Source organism: Corylus avellana, chromosome ca2 (genome assembly GCF_901000735.1).
Source record: "Corylus avellana chromosome ca2, CavTom2PMs-1.0".
In the NCBI taxonomy this organism is placed as follows: Eukaryota; Viridiplantae; Streptophyta; class Magnoliopsida; order Fagales; family Betulaceae; genus Corylus; species Corylus avellana.
In genome coordinates, this window is record NC_081542.1 from 15,468,174 (window position 1) to 15,486,200 (window position 18,027).

The following is an 18,027-nucleotide window of genomic DNA, read 5'->3' on the forward strand; positions in this document are numbered from 1 at the left end:
ATCATAAATTCAAAAATTGTCTTTGTCATAATTGACCACTTATTTCAATTAAATATTTCAAAAAGGAGTGATTTAAGTGTGGCTGCAAGGAATTAATTAAACATGCTGGACAGAGGAAGAGAGAGCTTAAAATGCTGACAAGTTCAGCTCATCAAGGGCATATTAATTTGAGACCACCTCAAAACGAGGAGGAAGAGAAGAACAACTAGGTGCAGTTTATGATTGGGTGTCCGGAGGGTAGTGTTGGAGGGAGATGCTAAAAACGTTGTCAATGCAGTCATTTCGCATGAACCAGATGATAGCCTACGGGGCCAAATAACGGATGACATACGGGATACACTACGAGCTATCCCTTTGTGGGTAATGCGCCACGTTCGACGCGAAGATAACCGGGTCGCCCATGAACTCGCGGCTGTAGGGGTAAAAGAAGACTTGAATCAGGTGTGGTTTTCAAACCCACCGGCCTGTATTTTTGCTTTACTGCAAGCAGAGATTCCTGTATTGTTTAATTCAGTTTAAATGAAAAGTCCGCAATTTCTCAAAAAAAAAAAGGTGCAGTTTATGAAAAAACATGGAAACTAATATATGCCCTCCTCAAACTATCATTCCATTGTTAATTAATGTCTCCCCAAACAATTAATTGTGTCAATCTCCTCCATAAACTAACAACAAATGTCAATGTCCCTAATAAGGCTAACAAAAAGACAAAAATGGCCTTAGAAAAGTTTCAATAAGACAAAAATATCTTTATAAATTAGAAAGAAAAAAAATAAAAAATAAAAAATAAAAAATGAACAAATTTTTATTTTATTTTTTTTAAGAAATATTCTTATAAATTGTTTTTTTTTTGTCCTTTTTTTTTTTTAATTTCCATTTTTGTATTAAAAAAAAAATGAAAACTATCTTATAAATTGGATTTTCTTTATCTTTTTATCTTTTTTATATTTAAAAATAATTTAAAGAAATTTTTAATTTTATGAATGGTATTTTTGTCTTTAAGGGGGACATTCACATTTTGTTGGTAATTTAAGGGAGACTTTGACATAATTAATAGTTTGAGGGACATTAACAATGTGATGGTAATTTGAGGGAAGTATATATATTTTTTCCTTAAAAAAAAATATCCGGTTGCGTTTCAAGAACCAAGATCATTGCCACCCCTGGAAATCAAGACCACTTCATTCCATTTGAGCAACACGGTTTGTGTAAAAGAAATCAAATAGGATGTGCCTATATATATATACATCCACATATACATATATAGCAGATATTTAGTGAATGAAATATTTTATACAACAGAACAAGAGATAAAGCAATTCAGTCCAAAAACGCTTTAGAGGTTCACAAGCAGAGACGGAGGGAGGGGGGACCGGGGTAGGCCATGGTCCCCCCAAAATAAGGGAAAAAAAATTTATAAGTAAAAGAAAAGGTTAAAAAAAAAAAAAAAGGTTAAGTTAATTAAGTTTTAATTTTAGTCATTTGGCCACCCTAAAAAAAAAATTTTGGCCATATTTTTAGATTTTTTGGCCATATCCAAGAAAAACTTTTTGACCCTATGCTTAATTTTTTTGGGCCATACTCATTAAGTTTTTTTTTATTTTTGGCCCTTACTTTCAAATGCTCACTGTATTTTGCCCTTACGGTAGTCTTTAGTTCATAAAAAACAACAAAAATAATTTTTTTAATTAAAAAAATTCTAAAGAACCGAAAAAAGTTTTTGGCTAGCCCCTCCTATAAAATTTTCTGGCTCCGTCCCTGTCACAAGGCTTCATTATTTGAACATGGAGGGGAGTCAAAAAAAAAAACCCTAACTAGGCTCATGGATTCATTGAACATGTATATAAGGCGCCCTTGATTTAATCCAAAGCCACTTTTGCTACTCCTTTCATAACTAACTTTCTGTTTTTGTGATGGGTGACATCAATTAATTTTTCAAGTCAAAAGTAAACAAAGCCGCAAAACATATAGAAGTTAAGTAAAGTGATTAAATTATTAAATTTACTTATTCCGTTTAAACTGTTGGGATAAACTGGATACATGAGAAGCAACCCCTTAATATAGAAATTTGAGACATTTAATTGCGCAGATGTAAGGTCGGCATGACCAACTGCCTTTACTCTTGAGGTTTGTATGCTCAGAGACATCATTGCAAATCAGAATGTAGAGAAAGAACATAAAGAGAAATTTGGAGTTTTTAAAATGGAAAATGCAGGAAACCTCCTCGATCCTTTCATGGCGATTAAAACTTCTTAATAAAGTCATATATGTGTGCGCCGATCTCCTCTCCCTTTTCTTGGTTGATAAAGTGAGCAACTCCTTCCATCACAACTACGTCTTCCAAATATGGCACGTCTTTCTTGAACCCACCGTTGTGTATATATTCCTTCATGCCTGGAATACAGTAGACGATGTCCAGGTCGCCGGTAATGAACTTCGCCGGCACTTTTATTTGTAATCCAGTCCACGGTGCTGTCAGCTCCCAGGTTCTGCAAGATGAAAATTATCTCGTCATCATTTATCCTAAAATTATAAGCTCATAAGAAATGACGACAAATTATAAAACTTAGAAATTCGTGGAAAGTCTTCAGCTTTATTTGGCAAAGCCTTTCTTTTTTCTTCGTAATTATTCATCACAATTTCTAAAAAAATCAAGTTCAAAACATTTTATATTATTTTTTCACTTTTATGTTATATCATTCACTTTTTCTTTATATCAAAGATTCTTACAATTTTTTTTTTTTTTCAAATCAATCTACATCAACTATAATATCTTAAAAAAACAGTTTTACCAAACAATGCCTTAAAAAATAGGCATGTAGGGAATAATAGACATCTTAAAATCAATAAAAGGAAGCATGAAAAACCTACAAGTTGCAAGCTCGATAGTAGTTCAATCCTCCTGTAAACAGCCTTTCTGGTTAAATTTAGTTGCATAGTAATTAATATCTTCATCTGACAACCAAGAGGGCAAGGTTTCCGGAGTTTTCAATCCACTAAATCCATTAGGTACACATAGAGGTTGTGGACCAACAATTGCAAAGATCTTCTTCATTAGTATTGCAGTATCGACAGAAGCAAAATCTTTTTCAGATTCTCCAGGTTCCTGCAGCACAATTTTGCAATTTTGTGTAAGACTAGCTACCATAAAAACAAGAGGAAACAATATTTGAAAAACCAGGGCAATGAGGGGTATGTATTGATTGTGCAACATATATCCAAATCTAATAAACTAAAGAAAATAAATTAATAAATAATACGATTAAGTGAATAAATCTACCTGAAACCTGCAAAAATAATAATCATCACCAAACAAAGCCCTGAAGCCCTCGACAAGATTGATTGCCGGATTCCTGGGAAGAAATGGCACGCTCAAGTTGACAAGGGCTTTGACTCGGTCCTGCCTGAAGCAGCAGAAGTACCAGGCGATGAGAGCGCCCCAGTCATGGCCAACCAAGAAGACCTGGTCGATACCCAGATGGTCGAGAAGGCCGACGAGGTCGCCGACGATGTGAAAAGCAGTGTAGGAGGCGGCGGAGGGCGGCGCGTCAGTGTCTCCATATCCGCGGAGGTCGGGGGCGATGCAGCGGTAGCCGAGGGAAGAGAGGTAGAGAAGCTGGTGGCGCCACGAGTACCAGAGCTCAGGGAAGCCGTGGAGGAAGAGGACCGCCGGGCCTGCTCCTATCGACGCTATGTGCATGTTTATGCCATTTGTGCTTACGGTGGTGTGCTGTATCTTCTCCATCTCTCTCTCTTGCTCGTGTTCTAGGGTCTTGCTAGCTCTTCGTCACACACACACACACACACATATATATATATATATATATATATGCTAAGGTTATATATATATATAGCGATCAGTAATAAAATTTATTTAAGTCTATATACATATATGGAGCTAAATAGTCTTTTCTGATGGTCGTGTTTCAAGAAGTGATAAATCATATCTAAAACGGACGCGTGGATTTCTGACAGACAAACGTCTTTACTCTTTGCACCGGTGGGGAGACAAGTGGACTGGTATCCCCGGTTACGCAATGGAATTGCCAAATTACAAAATAAGCTGGGGCTCCAGTACCGAATTTCACATCCAATGACTTGGAGAGATTTCATTTCTTTAATTGCAATATTGTAATATTATTTAAGTTTTAAAAAATAAATATATAAAAAAAATAATATGTGGTACGAAAGGGCCAGCTCAACTCTATCTAAGACATGGGGTGGCCAAAGCCACCCCCAATGGTCGGTTGGGAGGGCTCCCACACCCCCACGTGGGGTCTCTGTGGCCAAATCCTTTTGTTTTTTTTTTTGCACATTCTTTAGGGGGTGGCCACCACCTCCCTAGGGCCGGTGCCTTCAACATCAGATCCTTCGGATGGCTTCCAAGCCACTCCCTAATGCCCCTGGGGTGGTCACACCCGCCTAGGATCATGGAGATGGCTTCGGCCACCCCCAAGTCTCAGATGGGGTGGACGGCGACCCTTGGGGTGGCCGGCCACCCCATACATTTTTTTTTATAATTTTTTATTATTTTATTTTATATTTTTTAAAAACTTAAATATTATTTTAGTATTTTTTAATTAAATGGACATGTGGCAGTACATAAACCATTGGATGAAATTCAATTGCTAGGATTTCAGTTATTTTTTATGGTCAATTCTTCAACTATTGTTGGAGATCCCAATCCGAGACAACTTCGGATTCACGTCGGTAAGTGTATTAATCGAGAAAAATTAAATAAAATCGAGGATTATAATTCTCTTAAAATCTGTTTAAATATAACCGGATGATTATTATTAAATTTTGATTTATAAGTGATTTTAAATGTCACTTTATATTTAATTAGTCATGTGTTAACGAATATTAATGTCATAAATAAATACTCTTAAATGTTTAATTTTATGTAAGCATCTATAACTTGTAATCTCGTAATTTTAACTATAATTTTTTCATAAATTTTTGTTCTATAATATAAAAGTATTATGCTCATAATTCTTTTTCAATTAGATTGAAATAATTTTTCTTTAAAAAAGAAATGTCACATCCCATTTTGAGACTACTTGCATCATTCACGTCGTCCTCTAGTGGAAAAAACAGTTAATTTTTTTCTCGTTGACCTGGGAGGCGGAGAGTAGGCTCAAAAGCTTATGGCCTGTTTGCCATCAGCAGGGCCGGCATTGTTCCAGCTACAGTGCTAACAGCAAAATTTGACTTTCTATTTATTTATATATTTTTTTTAAAAGTAAAATATTAAAAAAAAAAATGAAAAAATGAGGAGAAAGATAAGGTAATTCCAGCCACCCTTTGACCAAAATGGGGTGGCCTGCCTTTAAAAAAATAATAATAATAATAATAAGTAAAAAGTCAAATTTTGCTGTTGATACTGTAGCCGAAACGTTTCAGCTACGGTGCCTGCCCTGGCCGATGGCAAAGGAGGCCTATGTGGTTCTTAGAGTTGGTCAAGTGCAATAGTTATACGGAAATCAAACCCTTTTTGGGTTCGTCAAGTGCAATAGTTATACGGATATAATAGGGGCATATGTGGTTCTTAGGCTGTTTATAGCTTTTTGGCTGAATAGGCCTTAACTGTTCCACCCGTTTTTCAGATTCAACGTACAACCCATCCACTTGGGAGAGGTGAATACAAACAAAGTTATACATGTGCGCATGATATAATAATAATAATAATAATAATATTATTATTATATTTTGTTGCGTATGTAATTATAAAGTTTGTGTATAAACTAAAAGAGTAATTAATATATATATATATATATATATATATATATATATATATATACTCATGTTTGATTTTTTTGTTTTATGCTTAATTTAGATTTTGGGTTAAAAGTTTGTTCTTTATATATATATATATATATATATATATATATGTGCGCGCTCATGTTTGACTTTTTTTGTGTTTCTTTTTTTAATAATGTTAGGGATTATCTTTTTATTCTCTTAAAGCTGATATGACTTTTAAAATCACTATTAAATTTTAGATGAATCATACTTGAATTTTGATTCAATAATAATTTTAAAAGTTATATCAGTTTTAAGAAGATAAAAAGATGGTTCATAGCATTACTTTTTTCTTCCAACAAATGGTATCATAATGTCTTGGCTTGATTTTGGTAAAAAAAAATTGTTGTTTCTCTTGGAGTACGTGATTGTGAGGTTTGTATCCTACATTAAAAAAGTATAAAGTAAGAGTAGTTAATATATCTAAGTAGACTTAAGCCTATTAGCTTAGTTTCTTATTATGTATATTAACTTACTCTTATTTAACTCAATTGTTATTTCTCTCTTCCTTTCTTTTAATTGGGTCGTGTGTTTATTAAATTTTGATCCTTCAAATTTTTTTAAATATGAAATATTATATCTGACGGTCTAAATAAAGCCAGAGGTAAACAAAGTAAATGCTACCGATCCAAGGGTTCAAATTTTAAAATATCATATTTTAAAAAATTAGAGGAATCTCGATCCTTGTTAATTTCTTGCCCCATGTTTCTACTTCCCCTTACTTTGTCTCGTTTTCTTTAGAATTTCACTTGTTCGATTGTGCATTACTTTGGGTTTCGTTATTTTGTTTTTTCTTTAAAAGTTGTGAATTATTGCACTATCTTGTCGGTGTGTTTAGATTTTTCGAACAGCCAAGTGTTGGTGAGCTGCCATAACTAGGGGTGCAAAGGCGGTTACTAACCGCAACCGTTAACCGCCTAACGGTTAGCGGTTAGCGGTTAGCGAAATAGATAACCGTCCGCTAACCGCTTTTTTAAAATTGAGTTTTTTTTTTGGGCTCTTTGGGCTTTCTTTAGGGTTTTTTTTCTTGTATTTTTAATATCTTCTTGTGCCCAATTGCTATAAAAAGAGCCTATATTGAAAAATCAAAAATATTTGATCCAAAATTTACATTTACTTGTACTTTAAAAAAATGTCCTTAAATATTAAATCATAATCGGTTAACTTTTTTAAAAAATAAAAAACAAAAATTCAACGCAACATACAAAAAAAAAGTTTAGAATTCAGACAACTGTCATAACATATAAAAAAAGTTCAACACAAAGCATATAAAATAAGTTCAAATGAAACATTAAATGATACAAATAAAACATTAAAACTTTATCAATCCTCTCATTTGATCCTCTAGCAAATCCTGTGGACATCAAAAGAAGAAAAGTTATAATATTAAACATAATAATATTAAGGCACAAGCATGTACACATATCAAAACGTGCTTAATATAATTGTATTGTAATTAAAATACTATGACAATTCAAAAAATAATAACATTCGTTACTAACAAACCTCTAGGCAAAATATGAAGCAGCACTTGAACTTGAAGGTTGAGTCATATCTATGAATAAATAATATATTGTTTAATTCAATTGAATCAATTGTGATTATCATTGTACATAAATCATATGATTAACTTGTAGACTTATGACTTATGAGTTATGTCATATTATATATGTATTATTTATTATTATATAATCATATGGTTTAATGATCAAGTCATCATGTAATATAATCATATCAATTACAGTGATAATATATAAATTACTAAAATTATAATGATAATACATTAATACTTAAATTGTGTTTATAAGTAACACATTGGTCATTGTTTAATCCAATATCAATTACTTAATTTGATATTATACGAATCATATCATCATTGTACATTAATAATATGATTCACTTGAAGTCTTGAATAAAGTATTTGAATTGTTATTGAATCATATGATTAAGTATTGATATTATACATTTATATTATTCATATACATATGTAAACTTATATAGACTTAATTATAACATATATAGACTTATAAGTTTATAACATACATTGGAAATAAGTCTCTAGATATTTAATTGTTGTATTAGTATGAATTAGTATACTTATGAGTTATGTCATATTATATATGTATAATTTGTTATTATATAATCAAATGATTTAATGATCAATCTCATGTGATATAATCATATAAATTATAGTGATAATATATTAATACTCAAATTGTGATTTAATTATTTTTTAAAAAAATTGTGATTTAATGATCAAGTGATTATGTTATATGTATAAATATTTTTATAATTATAATTATAAAAATATATTATATAAAAAGGCGGTTACGGTTAGTAAACTCAATAACCGCTAACCGCTAACCGCTAGGCGGTTATAGTGGTTAGCGGTTAATGCGGTTAAGTGGTTAGAACAGTTAACGGTTAGCGGTTAGCGGGCGGTTTTTAACCGCCCGCCTTTGCACCCCTAGCCATAACTCAGTGGACCTCAAATTCTAGAACAATTTTTCCGTAGAGCTGCCAATCGTTCTGGTGGTTTCTTCACGGTTGCAGGTTGAATAATTTTTGGTATTTTAACTTGTTGTGCGAAAAAACAAACAAACTTACTTACTTGTTGCGCAAATAATCACAATTATAATAAAATAATTGTGAGAGATTAGAAAGTCGTTTGTGATATGATCTTGATTCAATTTTAGTATGTTGGAACGTCGTATTGATAGGTGTCGATCGTTGAACTTCCTCTTCAATTGCTTAGTTGCTAATACCTACTTAGTGAGATATTTTTTTATTCTTGTTGAAATCCATTTTTAGGGTGATGAATTTATGTTTTAATCCAAGAATGCATGTACTCTTGATGTGGTGATAAACTCTAGATACAATTGTAAACTCATTATTGTTGATAAGATTTGATTGGATTAGGTCCTGTGATTTTTCCCAGCTTTCCACATAAAAATCTTAATGTCTTGCTTATCAGTTGCTTTATTATTATTTTACATTGTGAGTTTATTTTTGGGTGCTAATTTAATTTGCACAAAAAAGAGTAGATTAATTCTGATGTGTATATGAAATTAGTGTTCACCCCTACCAAAAAATTACTACGAAAAATGAAATCATGGCCAATCAAAAAGACTTTGTCGATAATAGTCGAGAAGGCCGGCAACCTTGCTGACAATGCAAAACACAGTGTAAGAGGTGGCAGAGGGCGGTGCGTGAGTGGTAACCAAGAGAAAGAGAGTGGCACTGGTGTGGTGGTGGGATTGATCAGAACAGATTGATAAATGAGAATGATACCCTTATTAAAATTTGAAAAAAAAAAAAAAAAAATCTAAAAAAAATGACAGTTGAACCAAGATGTATTTTATAATTAAATAACAATTTCAAGAAGATGTAATGCAAATCCAGATGATTATATCTTTATTTATTTAGGTAAAAAACAGGACAAGCAAACAGAAGAATTAGAACTTGTTGATAAAGTGATATATGTGTGTGCTGATCTCCTCAGGATTTTCTTGGTTTATAAAGTGAGCTGCTCCTTCCATCAGACAACTTGTTTAATATATATAAATAATTTTACACACAAAAAATAACAAATCATATTTATAATTGTAATTGATTTCAGATTTGATTGTAGTCTCATATCTTATAAATAATTAGATTTGGTTGGATTCAAATCTATTTTGACAGTATTAGATCCATCTACTATACAGTCTATACTTAGGCGCACAGCAGTCTTCACGTGTTTAGATTAATGTACACATTTGGTGATCAATGGATAACATCCTAACAAAAGGCTGGTAACAGGACACGTGGGATTTCCAACGGTCAACGGTCGTATTTGGTGGGAGACAGAACTTTGGATTCATTGTACTTTGTCGCTAAAGTGGATTTCCGGCATTCAACGGTTATACACAGATGATAACAGGAAAATTTACCGACTCTCAATATTTTAAGGAATTCAACAGCTTCATTCAAATCAAATACCTAATTTAATTAAATATTTTATGTGTTAAACTTCACATATTAAAAACAAAATTAAATGTAAAAAATATTAAATTAATTAAATGATTAAATTTATCTCTTTCTATCAATTTAAACTTTTAAGATAAGTAGTAATTTAACATTAAATTTTTAAGACAAATGATAATTTAACGACCTATAATCTTCCTCTTTCCAACAGCGGAAAAATATTTAAAAAAAAAAAAAAACACCCAAACTATCAGTTATTTTCATTTTATCCATTTAATGTTCAAAAAGTGATAAAGTAGTCATTCAAACTACTAAACAGTTGAAATATAGTCACTCTGTTAGTCATTACCGCCAAATAGGATAAAAAATTCAAAACTACGTCGTTTTGGCGAGGTTAAATTACTAAAATATACTTTTGAAAAAAAAAATCAATTTAAAAAATGCTCCCCAAAATAACATCATTTTGAGAGGAAGAAAAAAAAAAAAAAAACAAAAACAAAACAGTGGTTTAGGGGTGACTCGCCGACCACCCCCAGACCTGTGGGTGTGCCTGGGCGCAGCCACCCCCATGGCCTATGGGGTTGCCAGCGAGCCACCCCTAAAGGCCTAAAACTTTAGGGTTTTCAAAACAACATAATTTTTTGAGTTTTTTTTTTTTTTTTCAAAATAACGTCGTTTTTGGGGGAGGCATTTTTTAAATTGATTTTTTTTCTTCGAAAGGGCATTTTAGTAACTTAACCTCAAAAAATGTCATTTTGCATTTTTCATCCAATTTGACGGTGTTGACTATCAGAGTGGCCAAATTACAACTGTTTGATAGTTTGTGGGGCTAGTTTATCACTTTTTGAATATTAAGAGGCTAAAATAAAAATAACTGGTAGTTTGGGGCTAAATAATATTTGTCCCAAATATATATATTAGACTTGTAAAAGCACAGAATCCTGAAGAATGTTTCAAAAGACGTGGGAGTCACATCAATGTTATCTTTATTTATACAGGTAGAAGACAGGACAACCAAACAGAGAATTAGAACTTGTTGATAAAGTCATATATGTGTGCGTTGATCTCTTCAGCCTTTTCTTGGTTTATAAAGTGGGCTGCTCCTTCCATGACAACTACTTCTTGCAGAAATGGCACATCTTTCTTGAAGCCACCTTGGTGTATATAATCCTGGACACCAGGGATATTGTAGGTGATGTCATGGTCACCCACAATAAACTTCACTGGCACTTTGATTTGTACTCCACTCCACGCTGCTGTGAGCTCCCAGGTTCTGCAACAAGAAAAAGGAATACATTGTCAATTCTTTTAGCCCCTTACACAAATAGCACAGCAAGGTTTGAATGCCTCATGCAATTGAAGTCTCATATGCTTGCTGATCCAAAACTATGTAATAGGCAATTTAACATTTCAATATGCTTGAGACTTAAATCGCATAAAACATTAACAAACAACCCAAAAAACAAAAACAATATGCATCTTTATGTCATATCAGAACACTTTTTAGAACAAAACAAAGAAACCTCCAAAATGCAATTACAAACATAACATTTATGCTACGGGGCAATTGCTTTGTTGAGGTTAAAACATTATGTAATTCCATGACGTTGAAAATAGTCACTTTAAATGAGCATGGGAATTAGAATTAGAGTCATCTCCAAATAGCTTTCGCAATGAGTGCTAGTTATGTATAAGCTCTGAACTTTTTTTTTTTTTTTGTTCTTTAGGCGTCATACATAGTTCTGCACAGAAAGTAACAAATTTCATGGGAAACAAGAACAAACTTTGACATGCAAGTAGCAGGGATAAGAGATGATCTATTGTTCATAGAAAATGTAATTGGTGATATAAATCACTCTCCAACTCCTATGCTAGCCATGTTTCAAATGTACTAATTTCAATTTCAATAAAGAAGTAAAGAAACATACAGGTCCAAAGCTCGATAATAGTTCAGTCCTCCAGTGAAGCCGTTCTTGCCGAATTTGCTGGAAACATAACTGATATCTTCTTCTGACAGCCAAGAGGGCAAGGTAACTGGAGTATCACGGAGAGCTGCAAATCCTCCTTTAGGTATACAAGGAGGGCGTGGATTGCGAGATACAAGAAATCCCTTTATTATTCTTTCACATCCGGCATGAGAAAATTCTTCTTCAATCTCCCCAGGTTCCTAAAGCACAGATTAACACTGCTTATAATACTCATCACTTAAATATATGAGAAATAAGGTACCGTACAGTATTTAGAAGTTGAAAATTCAAACTTCATGGGACAGGAGAGCTATAATACTCCTAACAAAGTTCGAAAATAAAATTGTATTCCTTTAGAGATACATTAATGTATTAAGATATCAAATCCTCTATATTGAACAATATATTTGGTCCTACGCATTGATTTCACAGCAGTCCAAGCAACTTCATTCAATTATTTTAAGAAAAATAATTCTACACATCATCAGAGAAATTATATGGTTGGAATCATTTTCTTCCGTTAAAGAATCTGTATCAGAAGTGTCATTGCTGGGACAACAATAGACTGCAAGTCTATTATCGAATTTTTGTCATGTCTTGAGCGCATCTTGCCAGGCTGTGTACCCATTTCCCTACTCCAACATGGACTTGATTTTACCTTCTACTGGAATGGAACCAGTGGTATTAGAAGGTTTAGGACATATAGTAATCAAAAAATCAAATAGAAAATAGATGGGCTACTTTGAGGGAGCCAAAGCCTCCTAAATTTCATACAAGATGCAATATGCTAAAGAAAATTATACATGCCTCTTATTCAATAAACCTTGGGTTTTATAGAAAAACTCTTACATGCTAAGATAATAAAGAAAAATATTCCTAATTTTCTACATTTTTTTAAAGGAAAGAAATGTTAGAAATTTAGAATATATGATTGTAATCAAATCATTCTAATTGCATATCATCTCTTGCCTTTTAAGTAATCTGATTTGATATTATCTCCACCTAGCATACTTGTATTATCTTTACTTACTCCAATTATTTTATAAATAGAAGTAATTACAAATGAATTAGAGCACAATCTAGACCGTAGGGCTTAGTGGTGGACGTAGGAGTCTAACACCGAACTACCCAAAAGTTATCTTGTTGCTGGCAGTCACCCACCGTCGTTTTACAGCTTCTTCACTGCTGTACACAGTGTCCCTTGTCCCCTGCCAAAGCTCATCAAGCCAGTTTCACACCCAGCGTTTTCCAGCATCTTCACTGCTGTACACAGTGTCCCCCGTCCCCTGCCAAAGCTCATCAAGCCAGTTTCACATCCAGGATTTCCTTCACATTGCATTGGTTTGCTGCCCATTTTGAGCTCATGACAAGCTTCTATGCCCATTGCTCGGAATCAGATTCTCCTTCATTAATGGTTATGGTTTGCAAGCTCATGATTAGATTTTGATGCAAAAAAAAAAAAAACCCGAAAAAGGGTTGATTCCTTTTCTTACCAAACTCAAGCTTCCACAAACTTCCACTTTGAGTTTTGGGGTTTTTTTTTTTTTTTTTTTTTCCGTTGAATGAGGGGATGTTAGAATTATAGAATATATGATTGTAATTAGATTTGATTTTAACCAAATCATTCTGATTGCATATTATCTCCTACCTTAGGTAATCAATTTGATTGATATTATCTCCACCTACGATACTTTTATTATCTTCACCTATCCCAATTCTCCGATTCGATATTGTCTACGCCTACCATACTTGTATTATCTTCATCTACCTCTCAATTCTCCTATAAATAGGAGTCACTGCAGTGTAAATATCATCAAGAAATAAGAGCACAATGTAGCCCTTAGGGCCTAGTGGTGGACGTAGGTGTCTATCGCCGAACCACCCCAAAATTATCTCGTCTCCTTTTTCCTATAGCTTCTACTATTTTCTCTCGTTCTCATATTTTATCACAAAACTACACAAGATATACCCTAATTTTCCCCTAAGAAATTACATTATTTGAAAGGCAAGATACTCCCTAATTTTTTTCCAAGTGATTACATCATTTGAAATGAAAGATACTAACATTGATGTAATAGATAGAGTGACATGTAACAGGCAAAAGTTGGATAGGGATCTCTAACTATGCCAAAGTTAATATTTTGTCCAAAGTCATGAAATTTTCATCTCTCTACAAGTCCATAGTCGGGATAATGGTTACTGTGCACGAAAAGGAAGAAAAAAGAAATGTCTTTACTCAGAAAAGACTAACCATCCTGGGAGAATGAAGAAAGATATCATAGTAAAGAAAAGACCAATAGCACAAATGACTTACTATGTTGTATAATTATGAATAGAACTTGTAAGAAATGGTAGATGTTTTTAACTTGATAAAAGTTTATAGGGCTGTGATAAGCAAATACAACGGTAGTTTAGAAGGAATCAATTATCAGGGATAAAGTGTCCTATCAAAATGAATAGGCCATCTTCAATTTATACATGAATTGGAGGGTTTATGCAATTATTTTGAACCTTCCAAAACATGTAGGACCTCTAATACCATATCGTGGTGCAAATTGGGTTTATTTTTATTCCAATTGTGTTTGAAGGGTTTGGATCATTTCTTGGTTTTGGTAATTGTTGTATAGAGGGTGAGGCCCCCGTGGGGCAGTTCCACAATAGAACTGCCCATAATAGCTTCTCCTAAAAGTGACCAAAATATGGAAAATTACAAAAAGTACTAAGCTTCTCCAAAAAGCTTTGCAGTAGGAAGCTGGGAAATGCAGATTAAGTAAAATAAACCTTTATAATTTGAAAATCAAACCAGAACGCATCTGAATCGGGAGATATCTAACATTGGTACAAGATAATTAATGAATCAACCATCATGCCTAATTACAACTCCTCAATATTTATGGGCTATAAATAAGCAGGGCTTTTACTCCAACTGAAATGTTGAGTCACCTTAACTAGCTCTCCAATACTCAAAGGTGAAGAATTGCTGCTTTAATTTGTGTTTAGTAGAACCCACAAGCATCTCATCTCTCATTGCCCCTTGATTGTCTGACTCAGTGCCATCCTGACCCACTAAAGCCCTGGCGTAAGGAATAAATCCAACAATAGCCATAATAATTTGAAAGGCATGCTCTTGAAAGCTAAATGCTCCAACAAATAGAACAGCAAAATAACTCCAAATGTCACCAGCATGACAGTTACAAATACTGCCCATAACTAAGATTAATAATTTGCAAAAATGAGAAATCTCAAAGCAAAAACATGCAGAAAAGTCAACCAATTACCAGCAATAGCCCTAACAACAACCAATTAAAAAAGGCAATATGCTTTGGCCCAAATTAGCTCACCTAATGACGAATTAATCCCTAGGAACAGCAGTTCATTCTCAAATAATGGAAAGAAATAACAAACATTACCCAAAATGGAATAACAAACGACCAAGCATATTAATAACTGAATCACCTGAAACCTGCAAACATAGTAATCATCACCAAACATAGCCCTGAAGCTCTCCAGAGGCTTTCTTACTGGGTGCCTCGGACGGAAAGCGACGCTCATGTTGACCAAGGCCTTGACCCGGTCGGGCCTGAACAAGCAGAAGTACCAAGCCATCACAGCCCCCCAGTCATGGGCGACCAAGAAGACCTGGTCGATACCCAGATGGTCGAGAAGGCCGACGAGGTCGCCGATGATGTGGAACGCAGTGTAGGAGGCGGCCGAGGGCGGCGCGTCAGTCTCTCCAAATCCGCGGAGGTCGGGGGCTATGCAGCGGTAGCCGAGGGAAGAGAGGTGGAGAAGCTGGTGGCGCCACGAGTACCAGAGCTCAGGGAAGCCGTGGAGGAAGAGGATCACTGGGCCAGTACCTATTGACGCTATGTGCATGTTTATACCATTTGTGGGTACTATTCTATGCTCTATCTTCTCCATCTTCTATCTCTTTCTCTGGTTCTTGCTCGTCTTCTTGAGCTTAAAGTAGTCTGGTTTTTGAAGGTGGAGTTTCCAGCTTTCTACAAGAATGGATAAGATGATTTGGCTTCCATGCTCTTTCGCTATTATTAAAATATGCTGTAGTTGAATAAACAAGCAAGATTGAATTTTAAAATTTTTTATTTTTTATTTTCTCATTTTATTAAATGTTTATAAAAATAAGTCAATTTTAAAATTCAATTTTAACTGTTGATTCAACTACAACATTCATACTATTATTAAAATAATAGAATATAAGTCGGATCCATAATAAAAGATCTTTGCTGTTTTGGTAGGAGACAAGTGTTTTAATTTTATCGTACTTTTTACAAAGGTTGTTGGGAGTTGACCAAGGGTTTAATTCAGTTTAATAAATGCAGAATGAAGCGTGGTAAATACTTAAATACGATATTTTTTGCACCAAAAAGAAAAAATATAAAATGACTCCCCAAATTATCAGTCATTTATAATTTAGTTTTTTAATGTTCAAAATATAATAAAGTAGTCCCTTAAACTACCAACCAGTTATAATTTAGCCACTCCGTTAGTAAGCACCGTCAAAATAGATGGAAAAGTAAAAACAACGTCGTTTTGTTGAGGTAAAGTTACTAAAATGCCTTGCCCTTTTAGGAAAAAAAATCAAATTAAAAAAAAAGCCCACTAAATATTGTGGTTTTGCTTTAAAAAAAAAAACGTTGCATGACAACTATATCAGACTTCCGTCCAGCATTAAAGTAATCGTCTTCTTCATCAGGAACGCTCCAGTTCGACACTTCCCAAAACGACAGTCCAGTTCCGCCCAACCTTTAGACCCATAATTGAAACCTAAAACTCAATACAAGTATTGTGTCCATGCCTGGAAAATTTCTTAAATTAACTCTTTAACAAACTGAAAGTACAGCCCAAAAAAAAACAAAAAACAAAAATCAAAAACAAAATTGATATCGTAAGTTTGAAGTGCATCTGTGTTAAACTTTTTTGTCAGTTTTTGGCATCTAGAAGTCGCCCATCATCCTCTTTGTGTACCCTTGTTCTGATCATGTACATGATTGATGGTGGATGTTGCCTATGGATCTAAACGGTGTGCTTGAAATTTTTTCGCCCTATTTCGTAGCATGCACAATCTTCCATTTTAGATAATGGAGTGTAGCATGCACAAAACATTTTCTAAAATGGTCCTCTGTTCACAATTTTTGGGCGTGTATGTTCAAAATTTTGTAAATTTACATAAAAATTGTATGAGGCTTGGAAGAAATACTTTCAGCCTTGTGTCCATCATAACTTAATAGAATGAGATACTACTTTCATTTGGGCCTGTATGTTCAACACTCATTTCAATTTGGGCATTAAAGAAATGCAGAAAAGTTCCTAGCCAATCTTACATTACACACAATAAATTAGTTAAATAATGCATTTAATTGTTGAGAAATCACTTCTTAAATACACTAAAATCATCAAATTTCTTTTATTTTTTTGAGAACTCGTTGGAGATCAAACAATGGTTATGAAAACAATGTTCATGACTCGCAAAACTTCAATATGAAAGGTTGAGGGAACAGGCGTGTAGATTGGGAGCAAAGGTTGAAACTTCAATATGAAAAGATTGGTCTGTCCCAGGCGTGTGGAGTGCGACAGACCAATTTTTTTGTGTTGACGTTGAATGTCATGTTCATGACTAGTAAGCTGTTGAACTTTCTCTATGATGAAATAAAAGATAATCAAATAGAAAAATAAAGACATGACATAGTAAAGAAAATAAACACAAAGTTGTGGAAATTTTCATATCCATACAACTCTTCAAAGTTGTGGAATAATCATAATATCCATACAACTCTTTCAAAGTTGTTTACTGCTTTATCCTTCCTCTTTCAAATTTGAGGATAGAGCAGTAGACAACTTTGAAAGAGTTGTATGGATATTATGATTATACCACAACTTTGAAAGAGTTGTATGGATATGAAAATTTTCACAACTTTGTGTTTATTTTCTTTACTCCGTCATGTCTTTATTTTTTTATTTGATTATCTTTTCTTTCATCGTTGAGAAAGTTCAACAGCTTACTAGTCATGAACATGACATTCAACGTCAACACAAACAAATTGGTCTGTCCCACTCCACACGCCTGGGACAGACCAATCTTTTTAGGATAAAGTCCACATACCCTCCTCAAATTACCACCTAATTGACAATGTCCCCCCAAAACTTTCAATTGTGACAATGTCCCCTCCAAACTACTAAAACATTGTCAATGTCCCCCCCAAGACTAGCAATAAGACAAAAATGCCCCTATAAATTTCTCAATAAGACCAAAATACCCCTATAAATTCAAAAAAAA

The 18,027-nt window shown here is 33.7% G+C and overlaps 1 protein-coding gene and 1 pseudogene across 1 annotated transcript; both read right to left on the minus strand.

Moving 5' to 3' along the window:
• Positions 1–1,981: 1,981 nt before the first annotated feature.
• On the minus strand, positions 1,982–3,799 carry LOC132171705 (uncharacterized; annotated as a pseudogene).
• A 6,837-nt stretch (positions 3,800–10,636) lies between these two features.
• LOC132171874 (uncharacterized) lies at positions 10,637–15,765 on the minus strand. The gene is made up of 3 exons (XM_059583284.1): positions 15,189–15,765; positions 11,694–11,932; positions 10,637–11,038 (listed from the first exon to the last, which is right to left on the minus strand). The coding sequence occupies exons 1-3, from the start codon at positions 15,651–15,653 to the stop codon at positions 10,792–10,794; spliced, it is 951 nt and encodes a 316-aa protein (XP_059439267.1). The 5' UTR covers positions 15,654–15,765; the 3' UTR covers positions 10,637–10,791.
• Positions 15,766–18,027: the final 2,262 nt, after the last annotated feature.